The 21,168-nt window shown below is 42.2% G+C and overlaps 1 protein-coding gene across 7 annotated transcripts in view; it reads left to right on the forward strand.

The window, feature by feature from the left end:
• Positions 1–21,168, forward strand: part of Fry (FRY microtubule binding protein) — a 472,955-nt gene that overhangs the window by 269,699 nt on the left and 182,088 nt on the right. For all 7 annotated transcript variants that reach the window (XM_045154946.1, XM_045154947.1, XM_045154942.1 and 4 more), the window contains 4 exons: positions 5,797–5,936; positions 14,424–14,514; positions 14,728–14,807; positions 14,917–14,997. In XM_045154946.1, coding sequence (XP_045010881.1) covers positions 5,797–5,936; positions 14,424–14,514; positions 14,728–14,807; positions 14,917–14,997 — 392 coding nt within the window. The remainder of the gene's footprint in view (positions 1–5,796; positions 5,937–14,423; positions 14,515–14,727; positions 14,808–14,916; positions 14,998–21,168) is intronic.

A 21,168-nucleotide genomic window follows, 5' to 3' on the forward strand; every position in this document is an offset into this window, starting at 1 on the left:
CTGAACTTATTTTAGAAATTAAGGTATCGGTGGAGTGATTTTAAAATTATTCATTAAGTGCACCACACATGAGGAAGTCTGCCTTATTAGTGAAATATATGGAATAACTCCATGAGTAGATATTCAAACATGTATGTATGAACTGTCCTTCTTTGATTCCAGCAAGTATAATAAAATGCTCAAGAGAAATTAGCATCTTTGCTACAGCATAATAGACGGTCTCTTATAGCCTATTTATAAAAAAGCAAAAGTAAATATTAGAACTCTTATAAAGTACATTTAGTGCTTGCCCTCCCCCTCAAAAAAGAAAACAGCGTATGAAATGGTGCTGTGATTCGGTGTGCTCTATCTCCTCCTGCTGCCTAGTCGCTAGCTCATCGATGGTGGAAGAATGTGATCTTTTAAAGGCAACAAGAACATCTTTGTGAAGAGCCTGTCCCCTTTCAGCAGCAGCACAGAGCTGGAATTCATCTGGCCATTGGCTCTGCTTCCAGTACTTGAAGGAGTTTAGTAATGGAGAAGCCAGTTAGACCTTCCTCCCTTCCTGAGCTCAGAGGGCCAGGCCTCCTCAAACCCACCCTTCCTTCCTGAAAGCCCAGGCTCCCAAGGGAGTAGCAGAGAGATGGAAGACACACATGTCCAGCCCTGCTCTCCCTTCCTCCCTCCCCCCCTCCCGATGTTATCTTGGTGTGTGCCATGCAGAATGGGTCCAGGAGCTCAAATAACACAATGGGTTTCATGATGGCTTTTAAAACTTTTTTGTTTATTTTTTATTTATTTATTTGAGAGTGACATACAGAGAAGTAGGCAGAGAGAGAGAGAGAATGAGCACGCCAGGGCATCCAGCCACTACAAATGAACTCCAGATGCTTGCGCCCCCTTGTGTATCTGGCTAATGTGGGTCCTGGGGAATCGAGCCTTGAACCAGGGTCCTTAGGCTCCATAGGTAAGCGCTTAACCACTAAGCCATCTCTCTGGCCCTCATGATGGCTTTTTAATTGGCGGAGAATTTATATATATATATATATTTATATATATAATATATATATGTATATATATATATGTATGTATGTATATGTATATATATATTTTATATATGTATATATGTATGTGTATGTGTGTGTATATATATGTATGTGTGTGTGTGTATATATATGTATGTATGTATATTACTGAGGTTTGAGGAATACTATGGACATCCAAAACAGAGAATGTGGGTTTCACTAAAATAAAGTAGCCTAACACTGTGGCCTCTACCCAGAGATGTTTGGAAATTAGAGATATGATTTTGACTCCTTTGTGGTCTGTAGCAACTAAAAGTGTCTAAGTGCCCCACACCAGATAAACTTCATTTAGAATAGTTTGGATTTTATAGAAAGTTGTACCAATAGTATAGACTATGGCTAGTTTCCTCTGCTGTTGACACAATGGTGTATTTATCATAAGAAATCAATATTAGTATATATTATTCAACAAAATATCTCTATCCCTAAAAAATAATTTATATGCTGTTAGTTTTTATCACTAATATCTTGTTTTCTGATACCATCTAGATAACACCATGTCACACTCAGTAGGCATGTCTCTTTAGGTTTCCCCAGACTTGTACAAGTATGTTTTAAGTACTGAAATAGTAAATGCACTTGGATTTTATTATATGTGTAATAATTAAAACTATTAACCTATAGTTGATGACTCTTGAGTTGTGATCCCTTTTTGGCACTGTGGAAGAAACCTTCATTCTCCCAAATCAAAGCATTTCATTAATTGTTTTTATCTCCTTATTTATTTTTGTGGGTGTATGTATATGTGATGTGCATGTACACATATATGTATGTATGTGGGCATGTGCATATGCATATGCATTATATGTCTTCCCCACTCTCCATCTTTAATTTTTTTTAGAGAGAGAATTGGAATGCCAGGGCCTTACCCACTACAATTGAACTCTAGACGCTTGCGCCACCTAGTGGGCATGTTCAACTTTGCACTTGCCTCACCATTGTGCCTCTGACTTACATGGGATCTAGAGAATAGAACATGGGTTCTTAGGCTTCACAGTCAAGCACCTTAACCACTAAGCCATCTCTCCAGCCATCCATTTTTTTTAGACAGGGTCTCACTGAGCCTAGCACTGGCTGTGGATATAACTAGGGTAGAGTAAAAGAGCATTCTTCACCAAATGATTAGATTGGCTTCAGTTTTAAAAAATCAAAGGCACATAGTGAATTCCAGGTCAGCCAGGGCTAGAGTGAGACCCTACATCAAAAAAAAAATAAAAATAAAAACTTTTTAAAGGCTGCTTGTAGTGGGACGTGGTGGCACACAGCTTTAATCCCAGCAGCCGGGAGGCAGAGGTAGGAGGACTGCTGTGAGTTCAAGTCCAGTCTGGAACTACAGAGTGAATTCCAGGCCAGCCAGGACTGGAGTGAGACTCTATGGGGTAAGGGGAGCTATTTGTAACTAAGTTCACAGAGCAGACTGAATGGAACAACTTATTTATTTTTTAATTTCCATTAATTCATGACCAAAGACAATGAGCAATTTCATATACATATATATATAGACATGGCTCTGGGAGGAAGAGGGTCAGGTAGACCATCAGTAAAATCTGAGGATATAAGCCGTCAAGGTCACTGTTTGCTTAATCTAAAGGACTGCTTGTGAGCTAGGGAGATGGCTTAGTAGTTAAGTGGTATGCCTGTGAAGCCTAAGGACCCAGGTTCAATTCTCAAGGTCCCACTTGAGCCAGATGCACATGGTGGCACATGCGTCTAGAGTTTGTTTGCAATGGCTAGGGGACCTGGCATGCTCATTCTTGCTCTCACTCTCTCTCTCCCTTCCTTCCTCTCTCTGTCATAAGTAAATAAAAATAAATCTTTAGGGCCAGAGAAATTTCTTAGTGGTTAGGTGCTTGCCTGTGAAGCCTAAGGACCCTCGTTCAAGGCTTGATTCCTCAGGACCCACGGAAGCCAGATGCACAAGGGGGCACACACATCTGGAGTTTGTTTGCAGTGGCTGGAGGCCCTGACAGACCCATTCTCTCTCTCTCTCGCTCTCTCTCTCTCTCTCTCTCTCTCTCCCTCTTTCTCTCTCTGTCACTCTCAAATAAATAAATAAATATAAAAATAAATTTTAAAAAATAAATCTTTAAAAGACTGCTTGTAAAGGTGGCACTAGAAAATGCTAATGACACTCTGGCTGCCTGCTTTCTAAAAGGAAGTTAGGACTCCCTGCTCAGCTGCAGAAGCAAGTTACAAGATGGCTTCCATTTCTTCTGCCTCTTCCTCAGTGTAGGCCAACATCGTTGCCTGCCTGGAATCCTTGGGGTGACCTCGTTCAAGTGGATATCTTCCTACTTATCACTTCTACCTAAAAACTCCCCACATGCTTTTTAGAAATGATTATTGGCTTATTTCTCCATTCCAAAATCTGTAAGGACTTTAGTATTTCAGAAGAAAAATATTTTTCACTCTGGCATACCAACCCATCCCACACACACCCCTTCATCAATCACTTCAGTCATAATCATTATCAACAGTTATTTAGCAATTATCTTGTGACACCATTGCCATTGGTGTTTCTTCCTTGGTTCTTTGCATACTTTCTTGACTATCATGTCACAGTTGTACCTTCATTCCTAAACTTCCCCCCTTCTCCCTCCAGTAGCCTGTCCCTCCTGAGAAGGCCTGGCTTCAAGAGCACTCCATAGGTTGGCACATTTCCTCCCGGTCATGTTTTCTATGTGTTCATACTTATGTAGTATCTGCCAAGTAGAAGTTATATAAATATATTATTTCTGCCAAATAGGAGTTGGGCAAATTAATGAATTTTCAATCTTTTTTCCCTTGATATGTATTTTATATCATTTATTGATTTTGTATATATATGTGTATGTATGTGTGTATGAATGTATGCAGTGATTGATTGCTTGATTGATTTAGTGGGAATTAAACCCAGGGTCTTGCATGTGCTAGGCAAGCACCCAGTCACTAAGCTACAATCCTAGCCAGCAACAAATATTTTTTAAATGTTTTGGGAAGGATTTGAGACAGAGAGAGAGAGAGAGACAGATTTTGTATATATACATGTACAAATGAACTACATACACATATACCACTTTGTGTATCTGGCTTACACGGGTACTGAGGAATCAGAGTCTTAGGCTTCACAGCCAAGCGCCTTACAGCGCTAAGCCATTTCTCCAGCCTGAATGTTTTGGAAGTAGGATTCTTAAATGGTTTCATTGTCTATACTAAGTTCCACATTGTACAACTTTTGCTAGAAATAGCACTGCCCAAACATTCATAATTGTGCCTAATTCTAGATGAGATATATCTCGATTTTATTGGGTTTCTTGGATCTGTTTCCAACTCACCTTCCAGACATGTTTTGCCAATTTCTTTTCTCTGTCCGTAGCAGCAGCGTGTAAGCACGTCCACCTCCTCACTGCTTATCAGCGCTGAGCATTGTCATTATTTCTACTCCTTGTTCATTAAGAACTTGAAGCCCGTTTCAATGCAGGGCTTTTATCAGATGGGTATGTCATAAATATTTTCTCCCAGTCTGTAGCTTAACAACGTCTTCTAAAAGCAGGAGCTTCGAGTATGGAGGACATTAAGTAGATCACATTCTTAGCATTCCAGGTCATGCCTGTGACCTTGTGGCATAATCTGAAGCCACAAAGATTTTTTCCTCTATCTTCTTCAGATGTTCTATAGTTTGGGGTTTTACGCTTAGGCTTATGATTTGTTTCACATTTATTTTTACATATAGTGTGAAATCTGGGTTGATATTCATTTTGTGTGTGGTCATTAGTAGCAGATGAGGAGATCAGAAGAACAAAAGCATGTTTATTGTTTAAGGATGAGGAGAGATGTTTGCCTTTGATGTAATATCAAGTTAAATTTCCTACTTACTCATATCTGCAATCTAATTTGGGACATAAATAAATGAGTGCTTATTGGCAGAAAATAGTACTCATTATTACCATATAGGTGATTATTTAAGAGCTAGATTTGGGGCTGGAGAGATGTCTTAGTGGTTGAAGTGCTTGCCTGCAAAGCCCAGGTTCAACTCCCCAGGACCCACATAAACCAGAGGCACATGGTGGCACATGCATCTGGAGTTCGTTTGCAGTGTCCAGAGGCCCTGGCGCACCCATTCTCTCTCTGTCTGCCTCTTTCTCCCTCTCTCTTTCTCTCAAATAATCAAACACAAGAGATAAATTTGCCTATTTAACTTAAACTATTAATACAATTGAATTATTATATTTATTTACACAATAAGAAATTTTGAAGACCCAAAGAGTTACAAAGTAGGTGACCTGATGAAATAATTTCTTTGTGGTTCATGAATAACTGATGCAATTATCATCTGATTTCCAGAAGGTAGGGGAGTCAAAGTAATTAACTTTCTTGAACCACAAAATTATCCTTCTGTGAGGAACGTCTGTCAGCACTAAGAGACTTGAGCTCTTGGGAAGGAACTAATCAAGATTATGAAAAGGAAAGCCTGGAATGAGTAAAGGAAGTTTGCTTGGGGGTGATTTGTTCAAGTTCCAGTAGCTGGCATGGCCACAAAGCCTTTTTTTTTTTTTTTTTTTTTTTTTTTATTTCCATGTAGGGTCTCACTCTGGTCCAGGCTGACCTGGAATTAACTCTGTCATCTCAGGGTGGCCTTGAACTCATGGCAATCCTCCTACCTCTGCCTCCTGAGTGCTGGGATTAAAGGCATGTGCCACCACGCCCGGCTCCACAAAGCCTTCTAATGGCTGCCATCTTTCTTTTCCTGTAGGTCATAAGCTCTATGAGCTCCGTTTCTGAGTACTGCCTGCCTTCCATCCTGCGGACACTGTTTGACTGGTATAAAAGGCAAAATGGCATTGAGGATGAATCACATGAATACAGACCAAGAACAAGCAATAAATCAAAAAGGTACATTTCCTTGGTGCTCTTCCCTCCCTCCCTTCCTTCCTCCCTTCTTTCCTTCCTCCCTAACCCTCTCTCTCCCCTTTCTCTCTTCCAAATGAGTCCAAACCGAGAGCCATGTGGCATCTGTATCTTCCCTACTCCCCCCAAGGAGACCCAGCCCGTGCTGCAGTGTCCTCTGGCCTGTGGCGGGCAAGTTGTCCCTGCCAGCTGTCACAGCTCGGAAATTCACACACACCCTTGTTTCGGCATTTGTGGAGACAAGCTGCGATAGGCCACTTGCTTGCTTCTTCCTTTTGCAGTCTCCTCCTAATCTACACTCAGAATCAGGCCACTGAAAGCCCAGTGACATGCGGCGACATCTCCGCCGCTGTCAGAGTGCCCTTGACTACTCAGGGAGCTGCAGAGCCTCAGGTCTTGGTCATCCCAAGGCTCTCCACCTCTGCACCTGGGTGTCTCGAAATGAGGACATTAGGTTCTTGTCACTAACTCCTCCCTCCAGCGGAGAACTGTTTCCTTACACTGCTTCCTCCCCCCTGGTGGCTTTGAAAAGTGGACCTTATCACCACACAAGCCCTTTGGCACCCACCAGACTCAAATCCTCATATGCTCAAAATTATGTATGACCCCCAAAATCTTAGGTAAATATACTTAATTTCATGTGTCTGAAACCCAATACAGTATAGCTAAGCTGCATATAGATGAAAGTTTAATGCTTATTTTTTAAGAAAAATAATAAAATACTATCTTAAAGGTAATGATATTTTTCTGCATGAATTGATTCTGCAGGTTTAAATACTTTTAGAGACAGCACTAAGAGTCAGACTTGGGGCTGGAGGGATGGCTTAGCAGTTAAGGCATTTGCCTGCAAGGCCAAAGGACCCAGGTTCAATTCCCCAGGACTCATGTTAGCCAGATGCACAAAGGGGCACACACGTCTAGAGTTCATTTGCAGTGGTTGGAGGCCCTGGCACACCCATTCTCTCTCTCACTTTCTCTCTCTCTCTCCCCCTCTTTCTCTGTCAAATAAATAAATAAATAAAAATAAAATATTTAAGTCAGACATGGACTACCTCTTCTGAGTGGATTAGCCTTCATTTTTCTCAACAGTCCTAATACTTTTTAAAAACTTTTGAAATTGGGGCTATAGAGATGACTCAGTAGTTAAGGTGCTTGCCCATAAAGCCTAACGACCAGAGTTTGATTTTCCAGGACCCATGTAAAGGCAGATGCATATGGTGGTGCGTGCATCTGGAGTTTATTTGCAGTGGCTAGAAGCCCAGGCATGCCCATACTCACTCTCCCTTTCTTTCTGTCTCTCTCTCTCCTCCCCCTTTCTTTCTCCTTGCAAATAAAATATTTTTTAAAAGTTTCAATGGTATAATTTTTATTCTGTGTGAAAATGTTTGACCACTAAATGTGCAGGGTAATTTCATCCTTCACATTGTCTGTGTTGAATGGTGAACAGAAGTAAGGCTGCCTTGGGGATCAGCAGCATAGCAACTTTTAAAATTTATTTACTTATTTTAGAGAGAGAGGTAGAGAGAGAGAATAGCTGCACTGAACACTCCTGCAAACAAACTCCAGATGCACATGCCACGTTGTGCATCTGGCTTCACATGGGTTCTAGGGAATCAAACCCGGGTCGTCTGGCTTTGGAGGCAAGTACCTTAACCACTGAGTCATCTCTCTAGGCCTGAAACTAGATTTTTGCATGACTTGATTTCTTGATGGATTAAAAGTATGTCTTTTAATCACTGGTGATTATTTGCAGGAAACCCAAGTAGCTACTGTAGCCAAATGCCTCCGGAATCAGGACTGTAAGACGTGACTCTAGCCCGTTAGCTACACTTGAATGTTTAAAACAAGAGAATGTGTGTCGGGGGAAAAAAAATGCGGGTCAGTACAGCATGCTGTCTCTAAGCTATGTCTAAAAGAGGAACTTCAGGGAGAGGCCTGAGCAACTGAAAATAGTTGGTGGGAGGGATGGACACTGAGCAGTGATTTCTAAGATTAGTGTAATAGCAACACTTTTGCCTGCCAAATGGATTTGTCAAATGCTTGTGGCTCCTCGCGGCTGGACCTCAGATGGGTAATAAAGTTGAATTCATTTTTGGAAAAGTGTATTCTTAACTTTTATTTGAAAGCATAATTTGGCTTATTAAATAAAATAACATCAGGGGTCTTAAAAGTATGGGCTTTTTTTTGTTGTGGTTGTTGCTGTTGTTCCTTGCGAAGAATTATTCCTTTCTCTGGGTTCTCTGGCCGTTGTTAAAGGCCATCTTATCAGCCATCTGTCATGGAACTGCTCTCGCTCTAGACGCCGAGTGGCTTGAGAGCTCTCCCGGCCCTTGTTTTCAGACTTGCTCCCTCTCATGTCCTGAGCTGCAGAATACTGTTCTCCTTATGCTGCCCTGGAGGGACAGTGTCCCTTTCCCTGGTGAGCAAGAGCGCATTCTAGTTCAAGTGGGTCACTTGACATCTTGAAGGATGTCAGGTGAAAGGTTTTGTCTGCACCCTCCTCCTGGAAGGCTGCTTGTAAATGGTCCTGCATGAATGACACTCCCCACACACACACACAACACCCCCATGGGTGCATTTCCCCTGCGAAGACAAAGCCAAGCCTTTCCTTGGTAACCCATCCCTCATCTGACTGCCTCCATTTGACTCGCCCACAGCCATGGGCACCTCCAGGCGTTCTTTTTGTTTATATACCTATATCTCTTAAATCCCACGTTGCTTTCTTCATGTTCCCTCTCGACTGAGGACAACAACATTCTGTGTCATTTACCATGTCTTCCTGGCAAGCCTGAATCCTGTCCTTCTCAACAAGGACTGAGCAATTACGTGTGGAAGAGATGATTATGCTAAACATGTTATATAGGGCTTTGCCTCCTCAAGCCGTTATGTAAGGAAGGGGGAGCCCCCCAAAAACCAAAAATCTGAAGTGCCCCCAAACTAAAAATTGATGAGCACTGGTGTGACACAAGTAGAAAGTTCCATAGCTGATCTCATGCGACAGATCAACACACGGTACACAAGAGCATTCTAAGATTGCGTCCGGGCCGTGTACTTGTGGTACTAATGAGATGCAAGCGCTCTGACTTGGGTCCCAACCCCAAGATGCCTCATTATTCACATGTCAGCATTCCAGAGTCTGAGGAAATGTGAGACCAAACCCGATGGTCTTGTGTGTTTTGGATAAGAAATACTCAGTTCGCACTATTCCTTCCCATTTTGCGGAGGGAGATCCTGCTCATAAGTATAAGAGGACGGATTTTAAGTCAGTGCTTTTCACACCACGCCTATGCCAAGGCACCAGGCATTCATTTCAGTAGTCTTTCTTCATTTTTGTTTCAAATTGCATTCTCGGTGGACGTTAAGTGGAAAGTGGGGTGCAGGTAGCACGTTTCTGATCCAACGGTCTTATTTCTGCTCCCTAACTTTTGAAAGGGTGCGAATAATGTGACTTTTCCCTTCACTTCGCTCTTCCACTTACGGTTTAGTCTTTTTCCAACACTCCTTTACTTCTTTCCTCCTGCCACTGAATCTCAAGTGGCAAAGGACAGAATGAGGGGTGGGAAAGGGGAAAGAGAAATGCAATGCTGATCTCTTCTCTGTTCTCCACTGTTTTGCTCCTGTTGATTATGGTGACAGTTTCTAATCATGTATAGCTCCTTTCCTGAAATCCTCATAGTGCATCATTATATGACTCTGCTACTGTCAGAAAGTCCTGTCACTGAGGACCCCCAGCATTGTGGCTCTGCCTCTTGTGAGGGTCACGTTTTATGAATGGCATTCCTGGGATGTAAGGTAACAGTAGCTATTTGAATTTATACGCTTCGAAATTATTTTTAAATATTTATTTATTTGTTTAAGACAGAGAGAGAAATGAAGAGGCAGATAGAGAGACTGGGCATGCCAGGGCCTCCAGCCACTGCAAACAAACTCCAGATGCATGCACCAACTTGTGCAACTGGCTTACATGGGTACTGGGGAATGGAGTCTGGGTCCTTAGGCTTTGCAAGCAAGTGCCTTAACCTCTAAGCCATCTCTCCAGTCTGCTTTGAAATTTTATATTTGGAAGCAAATATCCTTATATTTTTAAGACATAATCTTATTCTATACGCAGTGCTTGTCCACTGTACCACATTGATACCAGAAGCAGCCTTTCTGTGCATTTAGCCACTGTGATGTTAGAGGAACAGAATGGCTTTACAGTCCTCTGCAGCTGAGAGCTGAACTTCATGTGTGCAGCGTCGTGGAGTGCATGGTGTTTCCATGTTTACATGTGTGTGCCCGTGGATGCATGTGCACGTGGAGACCAGAAGTTGATACCAGATATCTTCTTCAATCACTCTCCACTTTATTTTTTAAATATTATTTGTTTGTTTGTTTGTTTGTCTGTTTATTTGCAAGCAAAGAGACAGAGAGATATAGAGAAGAGGGAAAGCAGAGAGAATGGGCACACCAGAGCCCCAGCTACCACAGACAAACTCCAGATGCATACACCACTTTGTACATCTGGCTTACGTGGGTCCTGGGGAATTGAGCCTGTGTTGTTTGGCTTTGCAGGCAAACGCCTTAACCACTGAGTCATCTTTCCAGCGCTCCACTTTGGTTTTTTGAGACAGGGACTCTCATTGAACCTAGAGGCCACCTGATGTGACTAGACCAGGTGGCCAGCAAGTCCCAGGGACCCTCCTTTGTCTGCCTCACCAACGCTGGGAGGATGATAGACACATGCTGTCCTGCCCGGCTTTTACACAGGTCCGAGAGTCAAACTCAGCTCCTCATGTTTAAGCATTTTAGCAACAGAGCCATCCCCTCGAGAGCCCAGAGAATTTTTCTTTTACTTTTCTTCTTTACTTTTTTTTGTTGCTTATTTTTATTTATTTGAGAGTGACAGAAAGAAAGAGGCAGAGAGAAAATGGGCTCACCAGGGCCTCTAGCCACTGCAAACGAACTCCAGATGTGTGCCCCTTGTGCATCTGGCTAACGAGAGTCATGAGGAATTGAGCCTCAAACCGGAGTCCTTAGGCTTCACAGGCAAGTGGTTAACCAACCGCTAAACCATCTCTCCACCCCTGTTCTTTACTTTATAGTTTTTTCTTACTTATTTGTGGGTGTGTGCACATGCGCATGTGCTATCGGACACGTGTGGAGGTCAGAGGACAATTTCAAGGTGTCTGCTCCTTGTTCTTTGAGACAGTGCTCCAGCAGAGGGATTGCCAGACTGCAGACAAGCATTAGACTGTCTCCTGTCCCCTGGCTCCACCTTCCATGTCCTGGGCTCCTTCGAATCACAGAGGCATCACTTTGCATCCAGCTTTATGTGGATGCTGGAGAATTGAACTCCAGGCCAGCAGGCTTTGCAAGCAAGCAAGCACCTCTCACTGCTGAACCATCTCTCCAGTCCCAAGAGTTTACAAAATATTTTTAAATTTTTATTTACTTATTTGAGAGAGAGAGAGGAAGAGAGAATGGGTGCACCAGGACCTCTAGCCCCTGCAAACAAAGTCCAGATGCATGTACGACTTTGTGCCTCTGGCTTACGTGAGTCCTGGATCAAACCTGGGTTCTTTGGCTTTGCAGGCAAGTGCCTTAACTGCTAAGCCAGATGCACAAAGGGGCACATGAATTGAGTTCATTTATAGTGGCAAGAGGCCCTGGGATGCCCATTCTCTCTCTCATTCTCTCTCTCTCTCTCTCTCCTTGCAAAAAAAAAATAATAATAATAATAATTTTTAAAAATCAATAAGGTCACCAGGTGTGGTAGCACATGCGTTTAATTCCAACACTTGGGAGGCAAAGGTAGGAGGATTGCTGTGTGTTCTAAAGCCAGGCGTGATGGTGCATGCCTTTAATCCTAGCACTTGGGAGGCAGAGGTAGGAGGATCACTGTGAGTTCGAGGCCACCGTGAGATTACATAGTGAATTCCAGGCCAGCCTGAGCTAGAATGAGACCCTACCTTGAAACCCCCCCAAAAAAACCATCAATAAAAATTAGGTAGATTAATTTATTTTTTGGAATATTTCATAAGCATTTTGAAAGGGCTATTTGGCAAATTTCAGCATTAACTCCCAACTCTATAGCTATTGTTAACAAAAAAAAAATGCTATTTACTGTTGGCCCCCTTTAGAAAAAAATTTTATTCATTTGCAAGGAGAGAGAGCGCAAGAATGGGTGCACCAGGGCCTCTAGCCACTGCAAAGGAACTTCAGAGGCCTGCTCTGTTAGCAGAGGCTCGCGTGTCCTAACAATTTTAACACAGGAGTGTCCTGTTGCATGACTGTGGTAGAGATGTAGTCACATTGATCGGATAGTGTTCAAGGAGCAAGATGGTTTCTTCCAGCTGCCGTGTAGTTGACAAGTAACGTTACACAAACATACCCGGATGGAGTCACACCCACCAGTGGTTTCTAAAAGAAAGCCCTTCAGTCTATCTGCTTAGAAGGCTGGAGACAGTAAAAACAGAAGCAAATTGTTTTTATCTGTAAATGAGCCACATACCTCCCTTGGATCCAAGATTTATAGGGTATCCTGGGGAGTCAGGGAAGGGGACGGGGGACTGGTGATGCGAGCTGAATGGGAGTAGGGACAGAGGCCAATGTCATCCTTTTGTTTCCCTTCCCTCTTCTGACCCCGCCCCCATCCCGTACCTCTGGCCTCCTTACCCTGGTGGTGGTACCTGCCTTGTTTTGATCTCCCTCACCTCCATCACCTCCATCGCCTCTCGCCCCTCTCTCATGGCCTGTTTTGAATCATAGTCTGTACTCACTCCCACACCCTTATTTACTTACATGCAGGCATTACAAGTTAGGATCTGCATATGAGAGAGAACATGCGATTTTTGACTTTCTGGGCCTAGGTGACCTCACTTAGTATAATCTTTTCCAATTCCACTTATTTTCCTGAAAATTTCATTCGCATTTTTTTATACAGCTGTATAAAATGTCATTGTGTATATATATATGTATTACATCTTCATTACCCCGATATCAGTGGAGGGACATCTAGGTTGATTCTATTTCTTTGTTGTATAATAATATTATATGTACTTACTTATGTATTTGAGAGTGAGAGAGAAAGAGCCAGATAGATGGAGAATGGAGCACCTGGGCCTCTACTTACTGCAGATGAACTCCATAGGCAGGCACCACCTTATGCAGCTAGCTTTACATGTGTACTGGGGAATCAAACCCTGATCCTTAGGCTTTGCAGGCAAGTGCCTTAACCACCAAGCCATCTCTCCAGTCCCTGGTTCCATTTCTTTCTTTTTTTTTTTAATATATCTTATTTATTTATTTGATACAGAGAAAGAGGCAGAGAGAAAGAGAGAATGGGCATACCAGGGCCTCCAGCCATTGTAAATGAACTCCAGATGCATGCACCCCCTTGTGCATCTGGCTTATGTGGGTCCTGGAGAATCGTACCAGGATCCTTTGGCTTTGTAGGCAAATGCCTTAACTGCTAAGCCCTCTCTCCAGCCCTCCCTTCCCTGCCCCCCTCCTTGGATTCCATTTCTTAACTCTTGTGAATAGAGCAGTAATGAACTTGGATATGCAAGTATCTCCATGGTTGCACTTACAGTCCTTTGGGAATATGCCCACCTGGGTCATATGGCAGTTCAGTTTTTAGCTTTTTGAGAAATCTCCCTGATTTCCATAGTGGCTGCACCTGGTTATCCTCCCACCAAGAGTGAACATGAGTTTCTTTTCCCCCAAACCTTGACATCATTTGTTGTTAGTTTTCTTGATGCTAGGCACTCTGACTAGGGTGAGATAAAATCCCAACATGGTTTTAATTTGCATTTCCCTTACGGATGAAGGATGTTGAATTTTTTTTTAAGGAAATATATTTTGGCCATTTGTGTTTCTTCTTTTGAAAAAATATGTTTGCTTCATTAACTCATTTGCTGATTGGCAATTTCGTTTCTGGTGTTTAGTTTGAGCAGGTTTTTAAAAATATTTTTATATAATTGCAAGCAGGGGGAGAACTAGAGAGAATGAGAGATAGAAAGAAAAAATGGGCACACCTGCCACTGTAAATGAACACACACACACACTTTTTTTCTAGATATCAAGCCCCTGTCACAAGAATAGCTGGCAAAGGGGCTGGAGAGATGGCTTAGTGGTTAAGCACTTGCCTGTGAAGCCTAAGGACCCCAGTTCGAGGCTCGATTCCCCAGGACCCACTTTAGCCAGATGCACAAGGGGGCGCACGCGTCTGGAGTTCATTTGCAGTGGCTGGAGGCCCTGACACGCCCATTCTCTCTCTTTCTCTCTGCCTCTTTCTCTCTCTGTCTGTTGCTCTCAAATAAGTAAATAAATTTAAATTAAAAAAAAAAAAAGAATACCTGGCAAAGGTTTCCCATTCGGTGGGCTTCCCATCTACCCTTCTGATAGTTTCTGAGTTAGATTTTGGATAAACTATGTCACTTTGAAAGCATCTTCACTGTTACTTAATATATGATATTTTTCATTTTACAGTGATGAACAACAGCGAGATTATTTAATGGAGAGACGGGACCTCGCCATTGATTTTATTTTTTCTTTAGTGTTAATAGAAGTCTTGAAACAGGTGAGTGATTCCCATCTCTTTTGGTTAGCATGTACTCACTGAAAGCAACTGAAGTTTTGAAAGTCTAAGGTGATGCTCTATAAATCCCAAATGCCGGGCGATGTGAATCGTATGCGTTGGTTGCTGTAGGCCATATGTAATTATTGGGGGTACTATTACTGATGTGCTGTTTAATGGGCCCTTCCAAATTTCATGTCATCTTTTTCGTTTCAGATTCCACTTCATCCTGTAATAGACAGTTTAATACACGATGTTATTAACCTGGCTTTCAAGCACTTTAAGTACAGAGAAGGGTAAGGTGACTTCTTGCCTTAGAACGTTGAAGTTGGGCGCTTAAGACTGCATCACTAGTCGGCTCTTTTCTGGCCCATCTGATCCCCTTTTCCGTCATGTCTTACTTAGGTACCTTGGTCCGAACACTGGCAATATGCACATTGTGGCAGACCTGTATGCGGAAGTCATCGGGGTGCTAGCCCAAGCTAAGTAAGTGAACCTCAGAGGCCGTGGCTGGGAGAACAGACTGTCTGTAATTAAGGAAGGGGGTGGGTGTAAGTCCACTGAACCTGGAGTTGCTTTTGGCATCTCTGCCCATCCCTGAATTCCTCTCAAGGCTCCTTTAAGACAGGTACTAAATTACCTTTGGCACTTGGGCCAAATCCCGCTAAGACCCTGGGTTTCGAGTGGCTGTTTCTGAGAAATGGACTAACACAGTTTCTTGTCTCCTCGCCCAGATATTCGAAAGAAGTTCTTCGAGTTTTGAGTTTCTGTGTTTCATGAGGGATTTACAATCTATCATTTGTGAGTGGGAAAAATTCCATTCTACAATGTCCCTTTTACTATAGACCTTACTTAATTCATCTGTGCTAAAAATGTCCCAGACACTGTCATGGAAACAAGTCAGAGGGAAAATTCTCATTGCTAAATTTATCTGGCCCAGTAATGCTACTTAGCAGGCTAGGGCAAAGCTATGTTAGACTATTAGCAATAATATACTCCTTCCAAAAATGATGTCACACGTGACTTACCCGTCTCCATTTTATCCAACCCGGAGGCGAATCAGCCAAGATCCCCACTGTGTAGATTAGGTAAAATGAGCTAAAGACATAATATGAACTTGGGCCAAGAGACCAGCCTACAGCAAGTGATGCCTCAATCCTTTTGAAACACAGTCCTTAAAAAGAGATCTTTATCTTCAAGGGATGGAATTTCTTCACTTAGTAACATGCAGATCACAATTTATCAAAAAAAAAAAAAAATTCAAAGCTGGGCATGGTGGTGTACTCCTTTAATCCCAGTAATTGGGAGGCAGAGGTAGGTGGAGCGCCATGAGTTCGAGGCCACCCTGAGGCTACATAGTGAATTCCAGGTCAGCCTGAGCTAGAGTGAGACCCTTCCTTGAAAAACTAAAAAAAAAAAAGAAAGAAAGAAAGAAATTCAAGTACTTAGTAACATTACCCAGCCAAAACAAACCACAGAAAATAGACCCCTCCTAAAACTCTTGGCTATGATTAATTTTTTTTTTACTCTAATCTGTTTGTCCTGCTCATCCTGACAGCCTGTTGTTTTCTAATGCATGAAGAATCAAGGTTAGAAAGTGAAGGAGGAACGTGCTGAGGTCAAAACACTGCAGTGAGAAATATCAAGATCAAAGGCCGACAGCCACAGTGAAAAGAGACTAGAGAAACTGTATATGAGAATTAAATGAGGGGCTGGAAAGACTAATCAGTGGTTAAGGCACTTGCCTACAAAACCTAATGACCCGGGTTCAGTTCCCCAGTACCTACATAAAGCCAGATGCACAAAGTGACACACGCATGTGGAATTTGTTGGCAACGGTTGGAGGCCCTGGCCCATACTCTGTCTGGCTTCTCTCTGTCTCTATCTGCTTGCAAATAAATAAATAAAAACTTTAAAAAAATTTTAGAGAATTAAATGATGCACAGAAATTGTGTTAAATTTAGCAATAAAAGAAAAAATAATGTTTCCCCAAAAAACGAATTGCAGGATAGTTGTCTGGACCTCAGTGAACGAGACTGGGTGTACTTTTATTGTACTCCATTACAATTGTTCCTGAGTCATTAAAGAGAAAAGGAATAAAGCCCATTGTAACTAAGGCATACATGAATTGTCATCTACCTAAATAAGCTATAATTTCCTGACAGTTAACTCATGTGTATGATCTCATTCTTCAAATGATTTGAAAATGAAGGCATTAATATGTGTATCTGATGATTTATTAGACTGTGAAAAAAATCTCAACATATTCCTTGGCAATAATCACATGTGATTCTCTTGCGCTATCATTTGGAAAGTTTAAAATATGCTCCAGTGGCTTTTTGTGTTCCTCTTAGTACTGGGTACTGTCCAGCACAATAATCCTACATACTACCAGTCACGTGACCTTCCTTAGCTACATAGATAATGGGTTGAGAAGTCATGGCATCCCAAGCCTGTCTTAGTCAGGGTTCTCCAGCAAAATAAAACCTATAGATTAAATATTTGTACAGTGAAGGAGATGTATTAGACTGGCTTACATGATGCAGGCTGGGCGGTCCAATGGTGGCTGTCCGCAGGCTGGAGAGTCTGAGGACCCCGTGTCTGCTCAGATCACAAGGCTGCTGGCCCGAGCAGACCTCTTCTCCCACGTGTACCCAGAGGACATCCCGGAGCCTCTGGTCTGCAGTCCTTGCTGAGAGAACAGAGAAGCTCCGGGCTGAGGGCAGCGGAGGCTGGCAGCCGCAGGGTACATGCACACGCCAGTGAGGGGTGCCGGCAGGCAGGGGCGAACTTACTGGTTTTGGTCTGGAACCTCTTTATGCATCAGCCGCCCGCACCACTGGAATGGCTGTCCATTCTGGGACATTCTTTCCCCTTGTTAATCATTCCTAGAAATGCTCTCACAGACATGCCCAAGAGGTATGTCACTTATTTGATGATTGCTAATCTATTCAAATTGACAGTAGAGATTAATCATCATGTGGTTTACGCCTGTAATCCCAAAGCTCAGGAGAATGGGGCAGGAGAGAAACTACAAGTTTGAGGCCAACCTGGGCTACATGATGAGTTTCAGGCCAATTTAGACAACACTGGGCCCCTATCTCAAAAAAAAAAAAAAAAATCCCAGCACTTGGGAGGCAGAGGTAGGAGGATTGCTGAGAGTTCAAGGTCATCCTGGTACTACATAGCGAATTCCAAGTTAGCTTGGGTCTCGCTAGAAAAGAAAAAAGAAAAAAAAAACAGACATGACAGCTCACACCTTAAATCCTAGAACCTGGGAGGCAGAGGTAGGAAGATCACTGTGAGTCTGAGACCAGCCTGGAACTACAGAGTGAGTTCCAAGTCAGCCTTGATTAGCTCAAAACAATAAAATAAAATAAAGATGAGGAGGAAAGAAGAGGTGAAAGAGGTGGGAGAGAAAGAAGAAATGGAAATAGAAATAATATCATAACTAAACAGTGTTCAAAGATTATAGGAGGGGCTGGAGAGATGGCTTAGCATTTAAGGCATTTGACTATGAAGCCTAAGAACCCAGTTTGATTCTCCTAATCCCCACATAAGCTGGATGCACCTGGAGCTTATTTGCAGAGGCTAGTGGCCCTGGGGTGCTCATTCTCTCTGTTTCTCTCTACCTGCTTCTTTCTCACTCTCTCTCTAATAAATAATTTAAAATAAATAAATTTTAAAGCATCATAGGAATTTCCCTGTTAGGTTGGACTTATATCTATGAACTCAGTTTATTTCTTTTTTAATTTTTACGATGTCAGTTTGTCCTGGCTATAATAGTTGAATATAAGGAACTCCTCAATTTGGACAATACTCTAGTACTTTGCACTCATTGACAATCTCCTTTTTTTTTTTTTTTTTTTTGTCTTTAAAAGAATGTTAGGGACTGGAGAGATGGCTTAGTGGTTAAGACGCAAAACCAAATGACCAAGGTTCGATTCCCCAGTATCCACATAAAGCCAGCTGCACAAAATGCCACATGTGTCTGGAGTTTGCAGCAACTGGAGGCCCTAGCATGTCCATTCTCTCCCTCCCTCCCCCCCATATATATATATTCTGCCTCTTTCTCCCTCTCAAATAAATAAATATTTTGAAAAAACAAAAAGAATGTGGGCTGGAGAGATGGCTTAGTGGTTAAGGCCCTTGCCTGTGAAGCCTACGGACACATGTTCAACTCTCCAGGCCCCATGTAGCCAGACACAAAGTGACACAATCATGCAATGTTCCATGCGCACAAGGGAACACACACGTCTGAAAATTGTTCACAGTGGCTAAAAGGCTCTGTCGAGCCCATTCTCTCTCTCTCTCTCTCTCTCGCCCTCTTTCTCTGCCATTCCCATTCGCTCGCTCGCTCTCTCCCTCTTTCTCTCTCTCTCTCTGTCTCTCAAAAATAAAAGAATAAAAAGAATGTTAGGCAGAGGTAGGAAGATCACTGTGAGTTCAAGGCCAGCCTGAGACTATGGAGTGAATTTCAGGTCATCCCAGGCTAGAGTGAGGCCCTATCTCAAAAAAATAGAAAATAAATAAATATGTTCCATGTCTCTCCAGTGATACTTACACATGGAATTGACGTTTGCAAATTCACTTGAGTTAAAAAGCATTGTGTGAGGAACTTCAGCTGGTCCCGTCTTGAAGTATTCCTACTCTCAAACAGCCCTTGAGGTTTTCAGCCAGGCTACATGTAACTGACCTCTTTTAATAGATAGTACAATCTTAAATGAGTGTCATGCCATGAAGTATCTCATTACTTCTTTCTCAGACCTTTAAATATCACTGCATTAGAAAAGGAGTATTTCCATTATTAAGGGGTGGAGAGGGACCCATGTCTGGTAAAGTATGATTAACTATTTTTCTCCTTTTTGAAAAAGATATTTATTTATCTGACAGAGAAAGAAGGAGAGGGAAAGAAAGAGAGACAGAGAGAGAGAGAGAGAATAAGGATGCCAGGGACTCCAGCCACTGCAACTGAGCTCCAGTCACGTGCACCCCCTTGTGCATCAGGATAATGTGGGTCCTGGGGAATTGAACCTGAATCCTTTGGCTTTGCAGGCAAACACCTTAACTGCCAAACCATCCCTCCAGCCCTCTTTTTCTCCTTTTTATAAAGTTGAATAATGGCATCATTATTAGAATAGAGTGATGAATAATGCTGATTTTAGATTATATATCTAATTCCCAATGGTAATGAATATGAAATATTTTTCCTCATTGTGACTGTAGTTATTAAGGCTTAATTTGGTCTTTGAGTTTTGAAGTAATCATGGTTCTTATTCTTGCTATTAATAATGCTGGTTAATCCCAGTCTTTGAGGAATGTCTTGATATTAATAAGAACTGTAACCGAAAGTGAATATGAAGATATGATGAGCTGGTGAGGGGTGTAGGGGGTGCAGCATATAAACAAGTGAGAAAATACAGAGAGGAGAGAAACTGGAAGAAGAGGGAGGTAGGAGGGAAATAGAAATCAACAAAAAATTGCATTTGAACCGGCCTGGTGGCGCACGCCTTTAATCCCAGCATTCGGAAGGCAGAGGTAGGAGGATCTCCATGAGTTCAAGGCCATCCTGAGACTACATAGTGAATTCCAGGTCAGCCTGAGCTAGAGTGAGACCCTAACTCAACCCCCCAAAAAAAATTCATTTGAAAATAAAAGTACTCATATGTAGTATTGATGTTTTCAAAGTCAACTATGCTTAAATTAGATTTTCTTAGTAGTTAAACTTTGGTATATATATATATATATATATTTGTTTAGATATTGATTGCTTCTTGGGTTCCCACATCTTCATTGTGGTCTTATCTCTGTGAACTTGAGTTCTCTTCATCTTGTCTAGGCCCATCCTAGAGAACTCATCTGACCTTCATTACCTCTTTAAAGACCCTGTCTCCAAATGGAGTTACACTCTTCTGTACTGGAAATTAAGACTTCAACACATGATTTGGGTGTGGGAGTAGAGTGGGGGAGAGGGAATTCAGCCCATTATAGTAAATCTGGGTGGGGGTCAGAGAATGTGCATTTCTAGTGAGTTTTCAGATGCTGCCCATGTGGGTTAACACATGTAAGAATCACAGGCTCAGATATGGCACGTGGTGCTGAGAGTAACCCGTGATGCGGAACCAGACATGACCTTCAAACTCCTGCTCTGTCACTGCATTAACTTATGAAATCTCCGCTGTGGAGCTGGCCACTGTGGCGCATGCCTTCACTCCAAGAATGCCCCCTCCCCTGGGAGGCTGAGGCAGGAGGGTCTCTGTGAGTTTAAAGACAGCCTAGATTACAGAATAAATGCCAAGTCAGCCTGGGTGAGAGTGAGACCCTGCCTCTAAAAACAAACTGAAAATAAATAAATAATAAATAAATAAATAAATAAAAGCCAAGACATCTCTGCTGTGTGATAGTAATAATACCAGGCATATCAGGTGAGTTGCTATGAGTGAGAAGCCATGGCTGGCGTAGAGTATTGCTGTGTGTGGATTTCTGTCATTGTTACCATCTTAACCATCTGTTTACTTCTGTAAGAAATAGGAAGCATGGTGACATTGGAGGTTGGAATTTATATTCTGAAATGTGCAAAAGTATATTTTTAAATTTTCACCCTAATGTTGTATGATACCAAATCTATTTTCATACATTTAATGAAATATATATATA

This window comes from Jaculus jaculus, chromosome 7 (genome assembly GCF_020740685.1).
Source record: "Jaculus jaculus isolate mJacJac1 chromosome 7, mJacJac1.mat.Y.cur, whole genome shotgun sequence".
NCBI classification, from domain to species: Eukaryota; Metazoa; Chordata; class Mammalia; order Rodentia; family Dipodidae; genus Jaculus; species Jaculus jaculus.